This window comes from Myotis myotis, unplaced genomic scaffold (genome assembly GCF_014108235.1).
Source record: "Myotis myotis isolate mMyoMyo1 unplaced genomic scaffold, mMyoMyo1.p scaffold_m19_p_12, whole genome shotgun sequence".
In the NCBI taxonomy this organism is placed as follows: Eukaryota; Metazoa; Chordata; class Mammalia; order Chiroptera; family Vespertilionidae; genus Myotis; species Myotis myotis.
Genome location: NW_023416316.1, coordinates 27,075,520 through 27,095,413, shown reverse-complemented (window position 1 = coordinate 27,095,413; position 19,894 = coordinate 27,075,520). Strand labels below are relative to the sequence as shown.

General features: G+C 40.7%; 1 protein-coding gene across 9 annotated transcripts in view; it reads right to left on the bottom strand.

The window, feature by feature from the left end:
* RNF38 (ring finger protein 38) overlaps positions 1 to 19,894 on the bottom strand; it is a 109,816-nt gene that overhangs the window by 33,416 nt on the left and 56,506 nt on the right. For 5 of the 9 annotated variants that reach the window (XR_004971227.1, XR_004971228.1, XM_036330377.1 and 2 more), the window contains exon 3: positions 11,706 to 11,855. The exons of 1 other annotated variant lie outside the window; for it this stretch is intronic. Coding sequence is in view for 6 of the 8 variants with exons in the window: in XM_036330377.1 (XP_036186270.1) it covers positions 11,706 to 11,855 (150 nt within the window). In the remaining 2 variants the exon portion in view is untranslated. Of the gene's footprint in view, positions 1 to 11,705; positions 11,856 to 19,387; positions 19,694 to 19,894 lie in introns of those variants that run through there. 3 more of the 9 variants (XM_036330378.1, XM_036330374.1, XM_036330375.1) reach the window with 3 other exon arrangements.

The following is a 19,894-nucleotide window of genomic DNA, read 5'->3' as shown; positions in this document are numbered from 1 at the left end:
ACACTAAGCCTTTCTCCCTAGATTTAATAGTGCTATTACAAGTATACTTGTTTTGACCCCTTGATTTTAGTAAGAACTTCAGTTATGTTCTGATCATCTTAAAACTTAAAAAATAAAAAATAACCATTGAAATTTAGATATTTTAATTTTTTTAAAAAATGTCAGAATGAGCAACAAGTTTTTTTTTTTAAGAATGAGCAACACTTTACCAAAAAATCCTCAGTTTCCAACAAAGGAAAGAGGGAGTAACCTACAAAGAAACAAGAATTAGATTAGCATTAGACTTCCCACAGAAAACAAAAGCTAAAAATGCTCTGAGGGAAAATGATAGAGTTTTATACTCCAATCAAACTATTAATCTAGTGTGAAGGCAAAAACAATGACCTTGCCAGATTCAAAGTCGCTCCTCACGCCATGGCCTGTGTGGCTCAATTGGTTACAGTGTCATCCTCAGGGCTCAGGTTCAATTCCCAGTTAGGGTACCTATCCAGGTTGTGGGTTCATTCCCTGGTTGGAGTGCCTATGAAAGGCAATCAATCAATGTTTCTCTCTCTCTCTCTCTCCCTTCCTCTCTCTCTAGAATCAATGAAAAACTTATCTTCGAGTGAGGATTTAAAAAATAAAGTTGTTGGAGATCTGGAGAGTATTATGCTAAGCGAAATAAGCCAGTCAGAGAAAGACAAGTATCACAAGATCTCACTCATATGTGGTATCTAATGAACAAAATAAACTGATGAACAAAATAGATCCAGAGTCAGAAGCATGAATCAGACTATGAAATCTCAAGAGGGAAGGGGAGGATAGGTGGGTGGGAAGAGATCAACCAAAGAACTTGTATGCATAGATGCAGAACCCATGGACACAGACAATAAGGTGGTGAAGGCCTTGGGGAGGGGGGTAGAAGGGGTCAATGGGGGGAGGGGGACATCTGTAATACTTTCAACAATAAAGATTTAATTAAAAGAAAAACAAGTTGCTTCTCACATATCTGTTCAGAGGAATTTACTTGATTGATTTTATGTGAGTGAGCAAGCTCTTCTCTTTCACGTGAGGAAATATATACAAACTAGAGGCCTGGTGCACAAAATTCGTGTGGGCGGGGGGGGCGAGGGGTCCCTCAGCCAGGCCTGCACCTTCTCGCAATCCAGGACCCCTCAGGGTATGTCGAACTGCTGGTTTAGGCCCGATCCCGCAGGCATCCTGCAGGGATAGGGCCTAAACCAGCAGTCAGACATCCCTCTTGCAATCTGGGATCACTGGCTCCTAACTGCTCGCCTGCCTGCCTGCCTGATGCCTCAAACTGCTTGCCTGCCTGCCTGCCTGGTCACCCCTAACCGCCTCTGCCTCGGCCCCTGCACCAGGACCTGGGCTTTCCTCCCTCTGGCCGGCCACAGGCACCAGGGACCCAGGCGGCTTCGCCTGGGCAGGCACCCGGGACCCCGGCAGCTTCGCCTGGGCCCCAGCTTTTATCAGGAAGGACGTCCGTAATACGTCCGGTCTATCTGGTCTAATTAGCATTTTACCCTTTTATTAGTATAGATAAAGGACCCAATAAACAGAAGTGAAAAGAAATTACAGGATGATGGCAGGTCCAAAATGTAATAATTCCAAATTAGAACAAGAAGTCAGAGGACTCTCAGAAAAATACCCTAAATAATGTGGATATCAAAAACAGTAAGAACTTGAAAGTTCTTAATAAAATGTAAGCACATGGATCTCTTGCCATAAGAAACATAAAAGGCAATCCGAGTGTCTAGGAAAAACAAATCCATACCATTCTGTCACCTAAAGCATTCTTTGAGTTGAATAGTTTGAAAATTCCATCTCCTCCTCCATGGGCCAAACATGCTACCTGGTTCTGCAACAACTATATAGATATTCCTAATACTATAAAGGATGTCTAATGGTTTTCAATTATTATAATTAACTGAGGACAAGGCAAGAAATATCACTATTATAGTTAGAGAACAGAACAGCCCTAACCAGCTAGCTGAGTTGGTTAGAATGTTGTCACATTACACCAAGGTTGTAGGTTCAATGCCCGGTTAGGGCACATACAAGAATCAACCAATGAATGCACAAATAAGTGAAACAATAAATCGATGTGTGTTTTTTTCTCTCTCTCTAAAAATCAATCAATATATAAATTTAAAAAAATAGCAACATTGTAAACTTTGATATGATATAAAGACTTCTGTGACAAAATCATGGACTAAATGTGAAAATCCCAATATAAATATCTAGAAATAATGGCTTAACACAACAAAAAATACTTTTTAAATGCACTGCTGAACTCAGAAAAAAAAAAAAGGAAATTACTAAGGACCAGAAAGAAAGAGGATAACTGACAACCAGGTTTGTTTTTTGATGTTCCCAGGGAGGACAGAGGATAAGGTCTTATCATTAAGACCCCTGCACAGCCAAACTTTCTAATACTTTCAACAAAAGAGAAGACTAGAAAAAGTCAGCTCACTGGTAATAGAGAGTCCATAACAACAGAGATGTTTACTCAATTTGGATTGGTAATTGGAAGAAGTATTACTCCTCTAAGAATTCAAACCACAGGTTAGCTTGTCACACCAAGTTTGGGGTTCAAATTTTTCACTGCCCATGTTATCTATGAACCTCTAAACTTAGAAATTAATATACAACTGGTCCAGAACTAGGTTACCAAAAGGATGCTTGACAGAAGTAAAAGCAAAGCAGAATTTAAAGGGATACTCCCAACTTACCTAAGCCAGCAATTTTCAACTAGTGTGGCACTAGAATTTTTAAAAGGTGCAATACCTGACCTCTTTTCCTTTAGATTGTCAAATTAAAAATGACAACAGCCAGATGTGAGGACAATCTGGCTGCGACATCTGTCACCCATTGATCACCAGGGTTGATTCACTGGTTACATGGGTTTCTCCCTACTCCTTCACCAATCCATGTGCGTCCCTCCCGGAGCTGCATGTTCCATTGAAGAGGATGACCTTTCCCCCAGAGAAGAGGACCAGTTTTCGACCAAGGGTATATAAGTAGCTCCCCTGCTAGAACTTAAAAAAAAAACAAAACCAAAACAACCAACACAATAGCTATCTGGTGTGAATGAATCAAAATTATACCTATTTTTTTGTCATATTTGGCCAATATATATATATATTTTGTGCCACAGAATTTTAGTAATTAGTTTATGTGGCATGAGATGAAAAAGACTGAAAATTGCTGACCTAAGCCAGTGGTTCTTAAACTTTTGTATGGGTCAAAAAAATGCCAGATTGTTGGGCCCACTCCCCAGTCTGATTCAGAAAATTTGAATTGGCCCAATAATTTGCATTTCTAACATGATCCCAGGTAATATTTGCTACTAATGGCCTGGGACTACACTTTGAGAATCACTAAACTAAGAGATAAGGGACTCTCTTAGGGAAAGTCCCTAAGAATAAATTCACCATGACAGAAACATTGGTTTTGAATTCTCAGAAGTTCCTGCCTCTCTTTGTTGATTCTGTGCCAGTGGCTGACTTTTGAAAGTACCAAATGTTGACAACCTAAATCCCTAAGATGTTGATTCAAACCAGGTACAAATACTATACTGGTAGAGTACTGTAGCGATATTACAGTAGAGAATTCAGGTGCAGGTTTAGGGATCAAGGGAGGGGAAGAGGGGGATGAAGGAAGAACGTGAGGAAGGACAGAAGAAAACTAGCTAACTAGTTTTTATACTTAGTATTTAGCACCTGATAAAATGAGTATAGGATTATATCTCTTCTTTTTTAAAATATATTTTTATTGATTTCAGAGAGGGAGAGGGTGAGAGAGATAGAAACATGAATGATGAGAGAGAATCATTGATTGGCTGCCTCCTACATACCCCATATTAGGGATGGAGCCCGCAACCAGGGCATGTGCCCTTGATTGGAATTGAACCCAGGACCCTTCAGTCCACAGGCCGACGCTCTATCCACTGAGCCAAACCGGCTAGGGCTATACCTCTATTAATACCAAATCATCATTAAAAGTGAAAACAGCCTTGGCCTATATGCTAAATGGTTAGAGCACCGACCCGAGCACCAGAGGGTTGTATGTTCAATTCCTAGTCAAGGGCACATACCTGGGTTGCAGGTTCAATCCCTGGCTCCAGTTGAGTGCACAGAGGCAACCAATCAATCTCTCTCTCACACTGATGTGTCTCTCTCTGTCGCTCTCACTCTACCCCTCCCTTCCCCCTTCCACTCTTTCTAAAAAAAAAAAAAAAAAAAAAATCAATGAAAAAATATCCTCAGATTAACAACAAAAAAGTGAAAACAGCCCTGGAGACATAGAATGCATTCCATGATTCCAAAAAAAGCTAATCAGAGATTATTAAATGCTAAATGCTATGGAAGAAAAAAAACATTTAAAACACACACACACATCTACACTAATAAAAGAAAAACAAGGTAATTGGCGTACAACCGCTACCCTTCCCATTGGCTAATCAGTGAGATATGCAAATTAACTGCCAGCCAAGATGGCGGCCAGCAGCCAGGCAGCTTGAAACTAACATGAGGCTTGCTTGCTTCAGTGAAGGAGGACTCCAATGTTCCCCGTCTGACTTGCCGGCCTCTCAGCTGCAACTCTAAGCAACTATGTTGCAAATGTAGAAGCTAAACAAAACCCCAGAAACCTGCTTTACTCAGCCAGGCTTCAGCCAGCCGGACCGCAACATTGTATCAAATACAGACGGTAAACAAAGGCCAGAAACCTGTTTTCAGCAGCCGAGGCCTCAGAGCTAAAGCTGGCCCAGAATAAAAAAATTAAAAAAAAGAAAAAAAGGAGCGGTTGGGAGCTTCAGGCCCTCAGCCCCTCAGCCAGACTGGCCAGGCACCCCAGTGGGGACTCACACCCTGATCCAGGACATCCTTCAGGGCAAACAAGCCAGCCCCCACCCGTGCACCAGGCCTCTATTCTATATAGTAAAAGGGTAATATGCCTCCCGGAATCGGGATCAGCGTGACAGGGGGCAGTACCCAAACCCCCTGATCGCCCTGCGGCTCTGTGTGTGACAGGGTGCAGCGTCCTAACCCCCTGATTGGCCCTGCTCTGTGTGTGACAGGGGGCAGCGCTCCAACCCCCTGATCGGCCCTGCTCTGTGGGTGATAGAGGGTGGTGCCCCAACCCTCGCCCCCTCCACGGGCCCTGCTCTGTGTGTGACAAGGTAGAGCCATAACCTCCACATCGGCCCTGCCCTGAGTGTGACAGTGGCGGCACCCCAACCCCCTGATCGGCCCTGCTCTGTGGGTGATAGAGGGTGGCGCCCCAACCCCCTGATCCGCCCTGCTCTGTGTGTGATGGGGGGCGGTGCCCCAACCCCCCTGATGGGCCCTGCTCTGTGAGTGACAGTGGGGAGCTCCTCAACCCCCTGATCGGCCCTGCTGTGTGTGTGACAGGGGGCGGTGCCCCAACTCCCCTATTGGCCCTACTCTGTGCGTGACAGGGGGGAGCTCCTCAACCCCCTGATCTGTGTGTGACAGGGTACGGAGCCCCAACCCCCTGATGGGCCCTGCTCTGTGCATGACAGGGGGCAGCGCCCCAACCCCCTGATCTGCCCTGCTCTGTGCGTGACAGGGGGTGGCGCCGCAACTTCCCTATCGACCCTGCCTTGAATGTGACAGGGGGCGGTGCCCCAACCCCCCAATCGGCCGTACCCTGAGCGTGACTGAGGGTGGCATTGCAACCTCCCAATCCGCCCTGCTCTGTGCATGACAGGGGGCGGCGCACCAACTCCCCAATCGGCCCTGCTCTGAGCCCGACTAGGGGCTGCACCTAGGGATTGGGCCTGCCCTCTGCCAACCGGGAGCAGGCCTAAGCCAGCAGGTCGTTATCTCCCGAGGGGTCCCAGACTGCGAGAGGGCACAGGCTGGGCTGAGGGCCCCCAACCCCCCCCCCCCCAGTGCACAAATTTTTGTGCACTGGGCCTCTAGTATATATATATACAGTCACATATATATGTAGCTGACCCTTGAACTCAGGGGATAGGGGTGCTGACCCACTGCGTATAACTTCATCAAGCCCCCCACACACATAGATTCCCAGCTGTGGATGAAAAAGCATTTGACCCTTGAGCAACACAGGCTTAAAACTGTGAGTACACTTATACTAGGCTTTTTTAGAACAAATACCTGTACTGCTTTTGATATATGATTGGAAGTCCACAGATGCAAAGAGCACTGATCTATGCCATTTTATACAGGAGATGTTACCACCTATGAATTTTGGTATCTGTGGCGATTTTAGAACCAATTCCTTGGAGACACTGAGGGACAACTTAAGTTTTTGAGGAATAAAAAATTACAGGAGAATTTTTGACTGTGTTGGAGTTGGTACCCCTAATCCACACGTCGTTCAAGGTTCAACTATATGTAGTTTCACTGAAGCACTATATTTTATACACCATGAATCTGTAACTATAATTTTAAGCTGTGAACACAGACCAATAAAATAAAAAATAAAGCACAAGCATAAACCAACGAAAACAAAAACAATATTAAGAACAACCTGAAATCAAGAGATTCCTCTGAGATAACAACGTGGAGTTATTCTGCCGACAGCTAAAACTCATAGACTAGAAATAAAAATTTAGGTTTTTATTATATAGACTAGAGGCCCGGTGCACAAATTTGTGCACAGGAGGGATCTCTTGGGGTGGCCTGCGGGGATTGGGCCTAACTCACACCCCCAGGCCTGCAGCCCCAACTCGTGCCCCCAGCCTCACAGCCCCGCAGCCCCTCCTGGCACCCCTCCATGGCCTGGCACCGCCCCCTCATCTGTTCCACCATCCCACCTGCAGGGCGATCATTCAGGGCTGGGCCCCCCTTCCCAGCTCCATCAGCGCCTGGGAGCCAGGCAGCAGCCCTGACCCCATCACCACAGCTGGTCATTGTCTGCGGGGTGATTGGCAGGGCGATCAGGGCCCCGCTAGCACTCGCCTTGGCCTGGCACTGCCCGCTCACCTGCTCCAGTATCCCACCACCATGGTCCCGCTCTCATCAGGGCCCATCGGGGCCTGCAGTGCCTCCACTGCCACCCACTGCCAGTGCCACAACACCAATGCCCGCCATGTTCCGCGTTGCCCCCTGGTGGTCAGCTCATGTCATAGTGAGTGGTCAAACTCCTGGTCAAATGACCAACTGAGGGGAAAACTTGCATATTAGGCTTTTATGCACGAAATTCATGCAAGAGTAGCCCTTCCTTCCCACGGCTGCCGGCACCGGCTTCCCTCTGGCACCTGGGACCTGGGCTTCCCTCACAGCCCCGGCTTCGTCCGGGAGGTCATCCAGAAGGATGTCTGATCTAATTAGCATATTACTCTTTTATTATTATAGATGGTAGGTTAATGAAGCTGCAGGCATGGACAAAGTCGCCCAAAACAGTTTATACAGTGAAAACAGAGGCCCATACTAAACCTTGAAAAACTCCAAGTAATTAGTTGGTGAGAGGAGAATGCAATATGGTGGTGGAAACCAGATGAATAGGAGTTACAAGAATTCAACTGAGGTGTCATGTAAAATCAGGGCTGAAAAATATCCACTGTATTTAACAAGTTAAAATTTCACCAATGTGAAGCTAGTTCTTTAATAATCTTCCTTATGAATTTAAGGATAACTCTGCAAAGTTCTAAAATAAAAAATTTCTAATATTTTGGCTGGATTTTTATTAAGTCTACAATTTCTTTATTTCTTCATATGTATAAACTGTCAAAATTTCAATCACCAGGTTAACTTTAGTAACTTTACAAAAAAGTTATTGCATAGCTGTCATTAAAATACACACATACACACACATCTCTGAAATTAAGGACTGTGCCAGACATAAAATTTCCACAATGTACCTTATTAAATTTCATGAAAGCATACTATCTTCAATCACAATTGTTAAATTCGATGGTAATACAGAAACTGCTAATTTGTAAAACTTTGTAAGGGATTGACAGCAAAGAAATGAAATTTTGGGGGTTGATGAAATTATTCCACATCTTGATTGTGGTGGTTCCACAATCCATAAGCATGCACATATAAACACACACACACATACACACACACACACTAGAGGCCCAATGCATGAAATTCGTGCAAGAGTAGGTCTTCCTTCCCCTGGCTGCCAGCCCCGGCTTCCCTCTGGCAACCTGGACCCGGGCTTCCCTCGCAGGCCCAGCTTCGTTCGGAAGGTCGTCCAGAAGGACATCCGTTCTAATTAGCATATTACACTTTTATTATTATATATATGCCCAGCGACCCAACGGCAGAACAACCAGAGTGCTATAATGCGCACTGACCACCAAGGGGGCAGACACCCAACGCAGGAGCTGCCCCCGATGGTCAGTGCACTCCCACAGTGGGAGCGCCACCCAGCTGACTGGGATGAGTGGTGCTCCCACAGTGGGCCAATCCCCATAGGACACGCCCCCCACCAGTGCTTGTGCACTGGGCCTCTAGTTTGTTATAATTCACAGACCTCTACACTAAAAGGGTAAGTTTGCCCTAACCGGTTTGGCTCAGTGGATAGAGCATCGGCCTGTGGACTCAAGGGTCCCAGGTTTGATTCCTGTCAAGGGCATGTACCTTGGTTGCGGGCATATACCCAGTGGGGAGTGTGCAGGAGGCAGCTGATAGATGTTTCTCCCTCATTGATGTTTCTAACTCTCTATCCCTCTCCCTTCCTCTCTGTGAAAAAATCAGTAAAATATATATTTTTTTAAAATAAAAGAGTAAGTTTTACCGTATATCAATTATACCTCAATTTAAAAAAAAATTTTTAAGGTATGAGACACTTTGATTTTTATTTTAAATACAGCTTATTTTTTATAGAGAAGGAAATGTGCCACTTCTGTAAGAAAGCCTGAGCAATAAATACAAAGCTATCCCTTTTACAGAAAAATTAATATACCGACTAAATGTACATCAGGAAACATACAAGCATATTCATGGCAGCACTGCTTGTAATGATAGTAAAAAACTGGAAACTACCCAAATGTTCATCAAAAAGAGAGGGGATAAACTATAGTATAGTCATATAATAACTGGAACACTAAAAGGAAACTAATTCATCAACACAGCCACATGCATCAATATAGGTGAATCTCAAAATGACAAAAATATACAAAGTATGATACCATTTATATTAAATTTGGAAACTAAACAGTATATAGTATTGAGGGATACTGTATGTGGTAAGGCCATATAGAAAAGCAAAGGGATACTTAACACAAAATTCAGGAGAGGTTTACCCAAGACAGCAGATGGAAGATCACATGGAGACTTCAAAAATATTGGTAACAGTTGAGCTCTAAGCTGGATGGTGTTGTGTGTGTTTTTTTAAAAAATTATACATGTGTTTACCGTATACTTTATAGCTTGCATATATGAAATATTTCAAAATTTTAAAAATTAGAAAAACATGCAAAATTGGAAAGGTATTTACTAGACATAATACAATATAAAGCAAGTAAAAAAGAAGCTAACAAGGACAGTGACAAAACTGATAAACTGTGAAGATGAATGACAGAGATCAAAACCAAGATGAGCTTTTTGTTCAAAAATTGGGGTGGGAAGCCTGGATCCAGGAGAATTATCAACTTTCCTTCTCCTCTGTTACCATTTCAATTATTAGCCACATACCCAAAACCATACTTGGAATGGGAAAAATCAGTAATTTCTTTTTCCCTAGAGAAGGCTGCAGGGAAAATGATATCCTAGAAAAGATACTAGTTTCAGCTAAGATAAGGAAGTAGAGAGGTGCTTTAAGGGGGGGGGCGGGGGGGGGGGAAGAAGAGGTAAGTGAACCTGTTTAAAATGAAGTATTCCAAAGAGAAGGAAAGGTAGAAAGAATTGGGAGGGCAGGAACTTGGGGGAAAAGCCATGAGTAAGAAAACATGAATACATTTAAACTTTCTGAGGACAGAACACAGCTGAGTAGGGTCTCTTTTTAATGTGGCAACCAAGTTTTATAAGGATGAGAAGAATAATCAGAACTAAAAAACCACACCTAATTTTGGTATAAATTAGTTGAAGGTATCTGACAGTATCTCAAAGGAGATGTGAGAAGGACATACTCCTTTGCTTCATGCAGAACAGGGGGTGGGGTGGGGGGGGTGGGCAATAAATGGGCAAAGAAAATCTCCAGTCTCCTTTGGGGACAAAGTACACTGAGGGCCTTATTCTCCAATTAGAGAAAAATAAGATGTAAGTTAAATTAGGACATAAGTAACAATATCTTTCACCTTTTTGCAACACCCAAATAGAATCAGCTCTAAGTCCTGTTTTATTTTCAAAACATGGGTGTAAATCTATTGCAGTTGGCATCTCTGAGTTTACATTAAAGTTAATGTTGAATTAAAGCCTGAAGACTCAAAGAATAAAGAACATAGAAAACATCACATAACTTTTTTTGGTGGCAGTAGCGAAGGTACTAAGTCACTTTTCCCTTACTGGTCTAAATATCAAGGTATTACAGTCTAATGCCATATCAAAAATGGCATTCAATATGCCATTCAGCTCAATACAGAAAGCTATATCTCTTAACATGTACTGCATTGTGTTTAAAGAAATACTTATTGATATGTTAAGTGGGCAAATATAGTAGATAAGAAACAGAAAAAGTTGGATTTGAGTCTCTGCTCTGCCTATAATTAGCTATGTAATTGCGCATATTGGTGTGCTTTTCCAAGCCTGTTTCTTCATCTAGAAAAACCACCCATGATTAGTTTATTATGAGGATTAAAAACAAAAGGAGATAATATATGCAAAGCAAAGAACCTGGCACAAATTCCAACAAGGAATATCAGATAGAAGAATGCTGAATCACCTACACAGCTAGCCTCAGAAATTCGACATCTTCAATTTAATGTGTCACACATTTCTCTTTCAAAACTACGTAGTCCCAAGCTGCAACCTGTCACTTCTACATAAAAAGAAAATGAGCTGGCTTTTTGTAAAACTTCTAGCCTTATTAGCAACTCTCACTACCTCAGTAGGTTTATATACACATGTACAAATACATAACATAGGCACATTGGCACAAAACCTTAGCAAACAAGAAGCAATTCTGTAACTGAGTTTCCTTTGTGGTACCTATGGATTAATGGATTAAAAGTTTAGTAGTTAATGAGCATATATATATGAGCATACATTAGTAATTTTGTTAATAACAATGATTTCAATCCATTCACATCTCATTTTCATTTAATATGTAACAAAATTTTAAATCACATTTTACCCACAGGTATCAAAACTCACTGATGGCAACTAACAATGTTTTCTCGCTAAAATATGCATTACTATATAACTCTGAGCACTAAGCAAATTAGTGACAGCTTTTAAAAAATGTTATATGCTTTCATTTTTCCTTGCTTACACAATTTCACATATTCTGTAATATTTTCTACTAGCCTACAGAATTTGGCCTATTAGGACAAGTGATTAAGACCAAAAGATAAAAAAAACAAGAATATAAACGGTCAAAAAATAAACAGCAGCTCAAGAGAAGATAAACATTCTTCAGAAAAGCAGGCTGAAATTTTTATATTAAAGAAGTCCTCTAAGAAGAATACTTATTCCCACACAGAACAGAAAATAAGAAGAGTGAAGATACTGAGAATTTTATTTCAAGTCTTCCTAGAAACAACCTAGAATGTTATCTGTGATTTTCAGCCCTATGTAGGGAAAGGGTAAATATATAAGAACCTGGAAGAAAGCTTTGAAGTGAGCATCCTCTTGAACGGTAGTATTCTGATCACTTGGGAGGAGAGGGAACAGGCTCTGAAGTCTCACCCTTTCACAAATCACCTTGTTAGGATGGCCAGGTAGAGGTGCTGAATTGGCCCCGGGAGATATCTGGGAAAAAGAGGGAGAAGAAAAGGATAGTTCATGGCTAGCTGCACCAATGTGGAGAATCATGCCTATGAAGGATAGTCTGGATTTTCTAGGAATTTGATTTAGCAGAGACTGGAAAAAAATTAAAAATTAACCTTAAACATCAAAACAAATGCTAAGGTCAGCAAAGGTTGCCTCTGGCAATGGATTTCTCTTACAAAAACTTTTAAGGCAAAACAGCACTGCTCAAGAACACAAACTCCTTCCTATTTTTCCCATATAATTTCTATTGATATCTTTTCTGTTGGTATTAATTCTGAAATCCTAAAGGATACAGACAAGACTTTATGCTAAGAAAAACTGAGGTAAAAAATTATATATCTTATGTACTGAAAGATCAGTGTCCACCTGAACTAAGATCAATATATTTTCTCATTTTATTTTTTAGTTAAACTTCCAAATGACTGTGCAAAAGAAGACAAATAATTACAGAACATTTGTGGCAAAACTTCTATAGAGATCATAGGCATAAAAAACAAGACCATGGTAATCTCACCTCTATTCAACACAAACTTAGCCACTTTCCTAAGGAATAAAAGGCCAGATCATAAGCCCCAAAGTAAATGACTGCATGTTTTAAATTCATGACTGGATTTCAGGTTAATCCTCTCAGACTCATATGTAAATATACTTCATCTGTAGCATTTTAAATCATGAACATCATGAGTATCACCTGTTCCACTGTGCTGCGGAGTGAACTTCCCCCTAAGGGGTAAGGGTTAGTGGACCTGCCTGTCCGTACACCGAAGACCATGTGTGTTTAGTTTTCTTCACTGCCTCATTCATTCCCTTACATGAGTATCTATTCTGTGAGAGGCAATAAACTAAAAAGAGGCATGGTTTACTACCTTCAAGAAGTGTATGCTATGAAAATAAAGCAAATCACTGTACAATATAAAGAGTATCATCTTTCTCTGATAATGATAGATACCAGGTGCTATGAAAGGATAACTAGCAAGCGACAGTCAGGAAACTACGAAATGTTCAGTATGGCTGGTCAATAAAGAAGTAGCTATAGAGCAAGGCAGAAACAGATCATGAAGTGGCTTGCTAGCTATTAATAATCCTGATATAATCAACTTACTTGGTTCTTTTATAAATTTTTGTTTCTGGTTTGTTATCAGCCTGGTAAATAGATAACCATGCCTGTTGGTTAGGAGGAAAATTACTTCCAAAGATCCTCCTAGGAGTAAAAGCGAAACACTTGCAGGCAGTAACTTTAGAATTCATTAGTATTTCTACACAAAATGTTTTAAACATAAATTTAAAGCTTATCTCTGCACTACAAACATGAATGTGCTAATATCCTTCACCACTACGATGAAGTACGAATTGCTGAATCAAGGAACAGTTACTGACTGCCTCCTGTAAGCAAAGAGTTATGTTAGGAAGAAAGATAAAACAAGAATCCCACCCTCAAAAAGCTTATTCTAGTTTTAAAAAAAAAAAAAAGGATGCAAGTAGTCAACTACAGGATAATGTTTAAAATGCCATAATACAGGAAAAAATTAGAATACAAGTAGGAGCTTGGTTTATTTGAAGGTAAGAGTAAGAAAAAATTTCATAGGAGAAAATGTATTTCAAATTCCTGACTCCTTAATCTAAGGCATTCTTTTTACCACTTTGGCAATTCTCCCCTCTTCTCAAAACAGTCAGTTCCTTTATGTCAATTTCACATTCTTTTGGCAATCTTCTTAAGCTTATAATCTACAAAGTAAGTATCTTTGAAGAGTTACTTTAATAAGGCCATTTGCCTTCAACTATCATACCTAAAGAAGTCTGTATGAATAGCACTCTTACAAACTGCTCGTCTAAGTAGCTGACTGCGATAACAAAATCAGACACTCAGGTTTCCTTTCCTTAATTCTTGTTCCTTTGAAAACTGGAACTGGCAAACCCTGGCCACTAGGGCCACAGTTAATAATTTTGAAGCATAGTCCTCTCCTACCCACAATATCTTTTGGTCAGAAGCTCTATTTGTCTATAAAAAGGGAGGACAAACAATACAATGGAGAAAAGCTATATTCAATTCCTATAGTTAATACAGATCTGGGACAAAAATTATAGATGCGTTTGAAAAAAAACCAGATGCCCCCACTGGATAAGATAAAATCAGGCACAATCATGTGTGTGTGTTGGGGAGCCACTAGAATTCTAAGATGGCCTCCAAGACTCCCACCTCTAGTGCACATAGTATGATCCCTCCCTCCCTGGTGTATGGGTAGGACTGTAAATACAGTGAATTTTATTCCCATGAGTAGGTTAAATCACATGACCTAAATTATACAAACTCCTTCACAGAGATGAAGGGATTTTCAGATATAATTAAAATTCCAAGTCGGTTGGTTTGATTTAATCAATCACAAAGGGTAGATTATCCTGGGAAGGCCCGACTTACTCAAAGAAAGCCCACAAAGAGGAATAAATCCCTTCCTGAAGAGATTCTGCTGTCACACCCATAGAATAAGCTGCTATGTTGTGAGAATGCACATTAAGAGGGCCACGAGGGAGAGACCTGATGGGTCAGGAGCTGAGAGGGGTCACCAGGCAGCTAGCAAGAAAAATAAGAACCGTGTTATGCCAACAGCCATTAAGCATGGAAAAGAACATCAAGTCTCTGATGAAATCACAGCTCCCCTGGGGTAAGACCTTAAACAGAGAGCCCCACAGCTAACCTATACCAAGACTCCTGATCCAGGCAAACTGTAAAATAACAGATTTGTGTTTTAAGCTACTAAATTTGTGGTAATTTATTACACAATAGAAAATTAACACTATATATGTAAATTGTTGTACCACATTCAAAGGAAAGTTTCTTATCTGGAATTTTAGCTATATTAATTTGATTATGAAAGATATAAATAAGACATCTTAAAGCAATAAGCAGTTTTAAAAATCTTAATCTTGAAATAGCTAACTTCAAATGAACTGGAATCTCTGATCTTTTACACACTGCCAGTCAGGATTAGTTGATTTGCTTAAAGCTACACATAAATACTAAGAGCTAAAATTTAAAGGCAAGCCCATCTCCTCTAAGGTTCATACTGAGCACACAAAACCACCCTATGGTTTAAGAATTTTAAAAGTAACACTCTTCTTTATAATATAGTTGGATTAGTAACTAATAATTATTCCCCAAGGCCTGTTTAAAGCTATATTGTTTTAGTTTTTTGGGGATTAATACTCACCCGATACTTTTCCCATTGATTTTTAGAGAGAGTGGAAAGGAGAGGAAGAGACAGAGAAAGAAAAACAACTATGTTGAGAGAGACATCCACTGGTTGCCTCCTGCACGTGTCCCACCTGGGCTGGGATTGAGCCTGCAACTGAGGTCCATGCCCTTGACTGAAATGGAACCCAGGACCTTTCAGGAGCCTGCAGACTGATGTTCTATCCACTGAGCCAAACCAGATAGGGCTATAATTAAGTGTTTTTAAATATATTTGTTTCCTTCTACATTGTTTCTGACATAAATTTCCATTACTGCTCTAATTCTCCCTCAGTAAAAATTACTGAGGTTATACTATATCTGAAAATTGATACAATTCTTTTTTTCTCTAAAATGCAAGTGTTGAACATTACAAAGACATGGTAACTTTAACCTTCCCCAGAATACAACTTATATTTAAAGATTCATGCCAAGAGAACATCCCTGAGATGGGATTAAACCTGCAACTCACGCACGTCTCGTATTTAATGTTTATTTAAATACTAGAGATCCAGTGCATGAAATTCATGCACGAGTAGAGTCCCTAGGCCTGGCCGCCGATCAGGGCCAATCAGGCCTTCTAGCTACTGGCTGGGGCCTCCTTTTGCTCCACGCCACCCCCTGGTGGTCAGCGCACATCATAGTGAGCAGTTAAACTCCTGGTCGAACTCCTGAGGGGACAATTTGCATATCAGGCTTTTATATATATAGATAATTGTATGGCTAATCCACCCAGCATAACTGAGAAAAGCAATGCTTCACAAAACGAAAAGTTATTTAAAATAATTTAATCTTTTGAGTACCAACACATTACTATTTTAAGACATCTTCTGTTTATCTTTTAATGTGGCCTTTCCCTGATTGGTAACCATAATATAATCAAGAATTTAACCTTTGTCTTAGAGGGTGTGGTAGTTATCATCAGTTATTGTGCTAAAAATAACATAGAAATTAGGTCCAGATATTGTGCCAGAACTTGTTTCCTCCAAAATAGCTTGTGAATACAGCTTGCTTCTTCATTCATTTACATTTTTCTGATAAAGGTGAGACACAGGATGTGCAGGTGTATTAAGTAATGTGCTTTCTACATAATAAAGTGCTCAAAGCCCTAACAGCCTTCTCCAAAATAGCCACATTAATCTCTAGAGGAAAGAAAAAATTGTTCACTGTTACTTGCTATAATACCAACTGGTCAGCAGCACTCAAATCATAGCCTAATAGAAGAAGGGAAAAACAAAACAAAAGATGAAGAGTCTTTTTTAGTGTTGACTCCAAGTCCCTTACTTACTTACTCTGTAAGGTCCAGCCAGGTCTGCGTATCTAAAAATGCAGAGGTCAAATTCAAATTATCTAAATAGTCTCACTGTTTCCAGGGTGGCAAATGTTAATCACCTGGAAAGTTATCAGGTAGGTTTTATTAACAATTCAAAAGTCTGAATCAGTAAATTTCCTCTGATAAATTCTCAGGTTATACTCCAAAACATGGGAAAAACCGTATGTAAAATATGTTCAATCACAGCACATTAATATCAATCATTTAAAAGGGAACTAGAAGTAACCTAAATGTTTAACAAATAAGTTATTTGCTAAATAAGAGTAGGGTACCCATGCTTGGTGGATTATTATGCAGTCATTAAATCATTTAAGGACTGGTACTACCTACAGGGTGGGTGGTGGGAGGGAATCATTGCTGTCAAACACTGGGGCAATCCTTTTTAAAAACAAACTATTATTTCCATTCTTGAGTTAAGGGTCCATGTCTTTCTGGAAGCAGAGCAGAGCCAGGATTGGTGAAAGTAGTGGGAAGGTTCCACTCTACCCTTTCTCCCACGCCACAGTCCCATAAATTAATGAGGGGGGAAAGCAGGCATATTACATGTATTGAGAAAGTGGACATAAAGACTAGGAAAAAATTAAGAGTTACACATTGTTTTCATAAATTGTTTCTTTCCTTCCCTCCCACAAATCCAGATTTGCCTGTACAAAGATTATTCTCCCCTCAAGGAAATGTGTCTAAAATAATTTTCTTGGACTGGTAACTTCTTAGTAGATTGCTAACTCTTCAAGATTTAGCTCTAAGAATTACATGGATTTGGAAAAAGTCCAGACCATGACTAGTTCAAATTAATACAAAAATTGTGTGTGTATTTGAAAAGATGAAGTGTGACTAAGCTCTTTATGATTCTTATTAAATAAAAATCATAATTAATTCAAATATTTATTGCATATTTACCATGTGTTACAATGGGAATGCTATGAATACAATGGGAAAAAAGAAACAGTCCTTGCCCTCAAAGATATTCAGTCTAGTGAAGCAATTCAACAGAAACTATAAATGAAGATAATTGGGCCCCCTAACAAAAGGGGTTAGAGCAGCGGTTCTCAACCTGTGGGTCGCAATCCCTTTGGGACCCTTTCACAGGGGTCGCCTAACGATATCCTGCATATCAGATATTTACATTACGATTCATAACAGTAGCAAAACTACAGTTATTAAGTAGCAACGAAAATAATTTTATGGTTGAGGGTCACCACAACATGAGGAACTGTATTAAAGGGTCGCGGCATTAGGAAGGTTGAGAACCACTGGGTTAGAGAAAAGTATTCAAAAAGAGGGAGAAGGAAAAGTGTTTAAATCCTTAAAAAAAGGAGCATGAAAAGATATCTGTGTGTGTGTGACTGTATACATGGCCCCTCTTCATCTATTTGCTAAAATTTCTCGCTAATTTATTGTATGTTTGCTTTATCTCCTCCAGATAGACAATATCAGATACAGGAACTTAACATTTGCTGAATGAACTAGACCTGTTGGGTTCAAATGTGTATTTACAATCTGTACACTCTCAAATAAAGCAAGCCATGAATTAACCGAAGTAGCACAGAAGTGAAAATGAACAGAGGCAATATGAAAACAACCAGAAAACCAGTAAGTAGACCTAGACATTACAGAACAATCATAGGACTAATCAAGAACTATCTTCCCAGCAAAATGAATTACATAATGGTGGTGGCCTAACCCAAACTGGGGCAGCACAGAGAGAAATAGATAGAATAGACTGGAATTAGAAGACAAAGATAATTTTGATCAATAATCTTTCCATGCTGATAAATCATTTTGGAGATTTTTACCTAAGGATTTTTTAGCCATGCTTCCCACCTATGGCCTTGGAAAAAAGTAAAACGTGAGCACAAATAAAATGTAACTAAAAGTCTGACCCAAAGCTGTTGGCAGAGAGACAATAGAACTACACTCTACATTATGATGCTATCAGACTTAAGTTATATCTAACATGCTCTGTCCACCTTTCATCAAAAATCAGGCTACTCTAGTAAATTCCCAATTTTTATTCAGATCAACACTTGCAAACTTAATTTAGCTTTAAAAACAAATGGGTATATAAACTTCACAAATATAGAATCACAAACTGCCTTCTAGAATCACAAAAGATATCAAAGGTAGATAAACCACAAAAATAATTTAAAATAAACTCTGATATTTTACAGATGAAGGCTCACATGGCTAGTCTGTTGGCAAAACTGATTCAACTATAGATTCTAAAAAGCCACAAATTCTCTTGGAAATAGGCATTACAGAAAATGATCAAAATCAACTTAAAATCAAAGCCCTACCATAAATAGACTGAAGGTTTAATAGGTTTTCAAAAAATGAAAGATATTATGCTAGTGAGATATTAAGCCAGCAAAAACTGGAGAAAGGGGAAAATCCAGTTATTAATTTCATTTGTTGATTGCAGTACGTCCCAGCTTCACTGCCACTGATCTGATACCTGTATTTGTTCTTGTGTTGTCACTTCTATTAGAGGTATTTCTATTAGAGGTATTCTCCAAAAACAGGAACCATTTTACCTTGATTCCAACTGTCCCTAGATCCTTATTTTCATAAAAACTGTGTGAATGGATTAAAAAAAATTTAAGCCTAGTTACCAGGGCTGCTTGCTATTTAAAGGAATTTTGTGATAAATGTGTTAACCATACTGCAATCAAGGCCAAATGGGCTCTAAAGACATATACTTACATTTTCGTACATTAAGTGCGCCTCCTTAAGAAGAAAATGCCATTCATATGATTTTAGCAATAGTTACATGTTAAGTATTCATGTTTCTATTTATGATGGAAGAATTAGCGTGCCTAACTTCTGAGTATCGACATACATCATTTTTGCAGCACAAAGAAAAAGCGAGGTCCCTTTCAAGTCTTACACACGACAACGTAAACTTTATTTTTTAGCCCTGAATCATCTGAAAACTCCCGGTTCAAAACCAACCTCTCTCATTCTTCAGCCCTGAAAGGAAGAACTTTCATCCCCTGAGAACAAAACACAGCCTGTCCAGAAACCCGCTGTGGCAGAAGGACGCGAGAAAGGTCCCTTCCGACTGGTTCCACGTTCTCCTGGGTGACATCATTTCACCTGCGCCTTGGCAAACAGGAAGGCAGCCAGAGAGCGAGGCCATCTGCCAGGGGCAGCTGGCTGGAGCTCCTGCTGGCTGGGCCCACTCCTCGCCACCGCCCGGGAGACAAAGCGCGGCCGGGCCGCGCCCCTGAGAACACCGGACAACCACACCTCCGCCTGGCCGCAGCCCGAAGCCTCCCAACGGCCTAAGGGCCGTCCCGCCCTCGCGCGGGAACCAACGGCCGCGCCACCCAGTACCTGCAAGGGAAGGCTTCGCCCTGCGGGGTTGCTCCCGTGGCCCCCAGCGGGCCTGCCGCCTCCTATTGTGACCTCTCGCCCAGCCAGTGGCCAGCTCGCCAGCTCCCTTGTCCCCGGGCCTCC